Raw genomic sequence first — 5,569 nt, 5'->3', positions numbered from 1 at the left:
CTCCAATATCTACTATATTAGATTAATGTAACAAAGAAAAAAAGAACATAAAGTTGCACCTTGCTAATTAAAACTGAATGCTCTATTTTCAATTAGATTTAAGTTTTTCATTTGCCTTAAAATAAATAATGATGATGACTTATAAGACAACTGCCTTATAACCATGAAAGTAACTCTATTTTATTAAAGGTCTTCATTTTAGCCCCTTGTCATTTTATCACAAAATGTTTTCATGGGAAAATTTAATATAGATATTTTTAGTGTATAAAGGAATAAGAGACTTGTCTTCCAAAGGTTTTTGAGGTTTTCCATCTGGCATTCTCCTTTTCTCATAACCTTATTTCCATATTGTAAAATATATAAGTAAACTTTGTAATTTTATAAAAATTAGTATGTGTATACTTATGTGTATATTTTATAGAGAGATATAGACATATGTATATATACAGTCTACATATTATACACTTACATTAATTCTAACTAAGAGTAGACCAACCAGATAATTCCTCTAGGGAAGGTTCCTTGAACAATATAAAAATGGATCTTCAGAAGCAAACAACAAAACAGCCTTATACACCCAACTGCTGCTTAAAATGCTTATAAACACACAGGCAGTTAACCATTTATTGATTGCCTATTTATGGTTTTGGAATATCCAAGATTATGGAAAGTATAAGATAATACTTCATAAAAATCGTGACAAAGATGATGGTTGATGATTTAAAAATAAACCTCCATATTATAGAAAGATACGTAAATTTACCCTTTAAAAGAAAAAAAGCTGTAATAAAATTAGAGTTCTCTTTTTAATAATCTTCTTTGAGTAAAGAAATAATTTGCAAACTTCTGTTTTATATTGTTACTGTCATGGAAACAGATCTTTCCTAGGGACTTCACAACATCAATCACTACATTGCAAGTCGGTTAATTCTTTGGAAGGACTGATCTGAAGGTTTAAAGATAGACTTTTTCGTTGAAATTCCTGAATTTGTATACTGTGGGATTGGCTATAGACACTATAAAATGTAAAGGTAGTTCATAGTGCATACAGTTCCAGCTCTATTATTTTCAGGCACAAAGACCATATAATTTTGTACAAAACTTTGATTTTTTTATTTGCGAAATTAAAAATATGGTATTATATATATAAACTTCTATTCCTCTATAAATATAGATGATTTTGTGATAATGAACAGAATAAATGCATACCAAATTCAAAGACCATTGTCATTTTAGGGTATGACAGACATAGATAGATTTAGGTCCTAAGTACCGGCATTTTGATAAACTCTTAAAGTTTAAAACAATACATCAGGAGGATTGCTTTTCTCGTCTTTTTCACAGAGAACTAAAGTGAATATTTTTAAATGGCTTTGAAAGATTTACATTTGACACATTTCTGTAAATCCAAAAAGGAGCACACAGGATTTAGTGCAGTAGACCTGCACACATTCTCCCTTTAGCATGCATGCCCATATTTTGTTTATTTCAGGAGCTAATCCCATCAATTATTCCACCTCCTTTACCTCCTGGAATCTTACCAGGTTATTATTAGTGATGTGGATTGTTTCTCCCTCAGAATGTGTTGTTGAATAATAATCGTAGTAATATGTTGAAAGTGTACAAGTTTTACATTTTAAAGTTTCTGATATATGTCTAATTATTATTTGATTGAAAATAAGAAAGTAGCACTTCATTTTGAGGACGTCCATTACACTGAAATCTCCTTCAAGTTTTCATATTCAGTTTACCGTTTTGCTGTCCTGTTAAGGAAAGCAAAGATCAGCTCCTTAACAAAGCTTTCCAGGTGACCTAACATTTCCATTTTACAGAACGGTACATCTTTATGCAGGCTGTCTCAATCCTAGAGGCACGTTGCCAGGCATCCGTATGCAATTAGAATTAACATTTTATAACTCCCATCTTCAGTCTCTCCCAACCCACACAAAGATTCATGCCTCTTCCCAAATCTCAGTAACCACATCTTTCCATGACGCTGGGCGAACCCATACCAGGTTTTAGACACTGGAGAATGAAATGAGCTCATCCACCAAAAATTAGACTTAAGAAAAGTTTGGCATTGGTTATCCCACTCACCCTCTAACCAACTTAGGTGGAAGAAGGGAGTGTCTGGGCGTTTGAGGCCAGAGCGAGGGAGGCTGCAGCTGCCAGTGCCCACATCCGTGGGCCTCCTCGAAGCTAGGGGTAAGGTTCTGGACAGTGAAAATTTCAGCTTCGGATAGTCTAAGGGACAGGCCTTTGCAATCTGGCCCCGGACAAGGGCTGACTTGGGATGGGCGGGGTTCCACTCTCGGACTTGCAAGCTTTGTGGAGTTCTGTACCTTAAGATCCCAGACCCCAGCAAGCATGGGGAGGGAGGGAGCAGACAGAGGAGCAGGAAAGTGATCCGGGCGGTGCAAACCCAAGCACTCCCCACCCCGCGTCAGGGAGGGGCGGGCCAGCACCAACAGAAGCAACGAGCAGTGAGCTCTGGTTTTCTCTCTGCGGTACTCTGCAAAGGGCAAGAAGAAAAAGTCTCAAATGGTTAAACCGCCCTAAATAATTACAATTTAAACCAAAAACAAAAAAGGAAAGTAAAAGAAAAACCCGTGAACGGTCGTCATTTAAATACAAATATACTTACAAAAATCTTACACAGGCTATTTACAATCATAAAAGCATACAGTCCCGGTACCAGAGCAAGAGAGGTCTGTCCATCCTGCTCTGGCAGTTGGGCCCTCGAGTCCCTTTGCCCCCAGGGACAGAGCTTTTGCAGGAGCCTTGTTGTTAAAAGGAGCCCGCGAAAGTGAATGGCTACTGAGAAAGCTTCGAGTAGCCAGACTTGGCAAGGATTCCATAGGGCCAGCATTTTGGGGTGGCTGGGACCAGGCTGAGGGCTGGGAATGGGCTGAGTCCCCAGTCTCAGACGGTGGTCTCCCCCTGTTTGCTATTGGTGAGCCTAGTGTAGAACTTCCTCCAGGAGTTGAGGGTCTTGCCGGACCAGATCCAGAAGCCTGACGTGATGCCCACGATCAGCGTCATAAGATACTTGATCATGAAGACTGTGAAGTCAGGGCTCATGGGCGGGTGCGGCGGGGCGCCGCCCGCCTGGAGGTGGGGGCAGGGGATAGCATAGCTCTTGCAGCTCTGGGCCACCCAGCTGCGCTCCCACTGGTCCCGGAAGGCCTGCTCGTAGAAGTAGCAGGCAATGACGATAGTGGCTGGCACCGTGTAGAGCACGCTGAAGACGCCGATGCGCACCATGAGCTTCTCCAGCTTCTCGGTCTTGGTGCCGTCGTGTTTCATGATAGTGCGAATGCGGAAGAGGGACACGAAGCCGGCCAGTAGGAAGGACGTGCCGATGAACAGGTACACGAAGAGTGGCGCCAGCACGAAGCCGCGCAGTGCGTCCACATTGTTGAGCCCCACGAAGCACACCCCGCTCAGCACATCGCCGTCCACCTGGCCCAGCGCCAGGATGGTGATGGTCTTAATGGCCGGCACGGCCCAGGCGGCCAGGTGAAAATACTGCGAGTTGGCCTCGATGGCCTCGTGGCCCCACTTCATGCCGGCCGCCAGGAACCAGGTGAGCGAAAGGATCACCCACCAGATGGAGCTGGCCATGCTGAAGAAGTAGAGCATCATGAAGAGGATGGTGCAGCCCTCCTTCTTGGTGCCCTGCGCCACTGTGCGCGCCCCGTCCTCCGCGAATTTGTCGTTACACACCACCCGGTCCTCCAGCAGGAAGCCGGCGATGTAGGCCACGGCCACTGCCGTGTAGCAGCCCGACAGGAAGATGATTGGCCGCTCCGGGTAGCTGAAGCGCCGCATGTCCACCAGGTACGTGAGCACCGTGAAGAGCGTGGAGGCGCAGCATAGCACTGACCAGATGCCGATCCAGGTGCGCGAGAAGCGCAGCTCCTCCGGCCCAAAATACATAAGCCCGTATACCTTGGTCGGCTCGCAGGGCGCGCCGCAGTCCTTCTCCCCCAGGAAGTGGTAGTTGAGGTAGGAGGGCACCTTGAGGGCGCGCGGGCACGAGAACTTGCCTCGTTCCGACGCGCCGGCGCCCCCCGCGAAGCCGCCCCCCCGGTACCCTCCGCCGCCGTGCTGTGGGTTGCTGGTCCAGAACTCAGGCAGCAGCGAGGGCGTCGGGGTGCCCTTGTCCGACGTGTTCTGGCCCACGCACAGCTCGCCAGCGCCGTGCACCGGGAACTTCTCGCACTTGAGCGTGTCAGGCCACTGGAAGCCGAACTTGTTCATGAGCGCCTCGCAGCCCTGGCGCGCGCGCTCGCACAAGGAGCGGCAAGGCGGCAGAGCCTGCTCCAGCACGGTGCACACGGGCGCGTACATGGAGCACAGGAAGAACTTGAGCTCCGCGGAGCACTGCACCTTCACTAGCGGGTAGAACTGGTGCACCTCGAGGCCCGCATCCTCCTGGTTCGTGTGGCCCAGCAGGTTGGGCATGATGGTCTGGTTGTACGCGATGTCCGTGCACAGCGGGATGGAGATGGGCTGGCAGTAGCCGTGGTCCGGTATGGAGATGCCCCGCTCGCCGTTGTACTGCTGCCCGCTCTGCTGCTGCTGAGGCGGCGGGGGCTGCTGCCCCGGCCCGGGCCCCTGGCCGGCCGCCTGCGCCCGGACCCCCAGCAGCAGCGGAGCCTCCAGCAGCCAAATCAGTAGTAGCACTCCGCGCGCCAAGCGCCCGGAGTCAACTCGGGGAGGACGGCGGCGGCTGCCCACGTCCCCGCTCCCCTCCGCCACCGGTCCAGTGCGGAGCGTCCCGGCACAAAGTTCCCAGCTTGCGCCGCTGGCGGCGGCGGCCCGAGACTTCTTAGGCGCCTCCTCCTCAGCCATACTTTCTCGGCTCCTTTCTTGGCGCCTCTCGGCTGGGGCTGGCTGTGGCGCGGCCGGCGGCTGCTTCCCCTGAGGCCGGGGCGATCTCCTCCCCGCCGGTGCCCTCCGTCGAGCCCGAGCAGTGCTCGGCCCTCTCCACCGGCTCCCGCTCTGCGTCCCGCAGCCGCCGCCGCCGCGGAAACTTGCGATTCATGAAGCGCGGGCTGCGGGGAGAGCCCGGGTGGCTCGGGCGCGCCGGGGTCGCGTCCCGCCTTCCTGGCCCTCGGCTAGCTGGCTCCCGGCTGGCGGCGCCGCGCTAGTGGCGGCGGCCGGGTAGAGCGCGCAACTCTCGGCAGCCCAGCAGCCTCGGCTCCCCCCTGCGCCTCCGCCTCCTCCTCCTCCGCCGCCGCCTGACCATTTGTGTCAATCCCTCAACTGGCTAGCTCTCCTCTCCCTCGCGCGCCCTCGGACCGGTTTCCAGGCGCCCCGCAGTCTGTCTTTCACCGGGAGGGAGGAGCCTTGAAACAGACGCGAAACTGGAGGCTCAGGGACCGTCGCCCAATCTCTGTACTGACTTGCCGGCGCAAAGGGCGCCAGCCGCGGTGTTCCCAGAGCGAAAGTCGGAGGCGGGCGGGTGAAGGAGGAGGCGGGAGAGGGAGGAAGTAGTATTGGTGCAGAGGCACCTCTCGGCACAAAGAGTGGGTTTGCTATGAAGCGGGACAGGCTTGGTTGC

At 51.4% G+C, this 5,569-nt stretch overlaps 1 protein-coding gene across 1 annotated transcript; it reads right to left on the bottom strand.

Annotated features, from left to right (window-relative positions):
• Nucleotides 1–758: 758 nt before the first annotated feature.
• Nucleotides 759–5,301, bottom strand: FZD1 (frizzled class receptor 1). The gene has a single exon (XM_060157007.1). The coding sequence runs from the start codon at nt 4,855–4,857 to the stop codon at nt 2,923–2,925; it is 1,935 nt and encodes a 644-aa protein (XP_060012990.1). The 5' UTR covers nt 4,858–5,301; the 3' UTR covers nt 759–2,922.
• Nucleotides 5,302–5,569: the final 268 nt, after the last annotated feature.

The sequence above is a fragment of the Lagenorhynchus albirostris genome, chromosome 8 (genome assembly GCF_949774975.1).
Source record: "Lagenorhynchus albirostris chromosome 8, mLagAlb1.1, whole genome shotgun sequence".
NCBI classification, from domain to species: domain Eukaryota; kingdom Metazoa; phylum Chordata; class Mammalia; order Artiodactyla; family Delphinidae; genus Lagenorhynchus; species Lagenorhynchus albirostris.
Note: the sequence above shows the minus strand (reverse complement) of the source record. Positions and strands in the feature narration are given on the sequence as shown.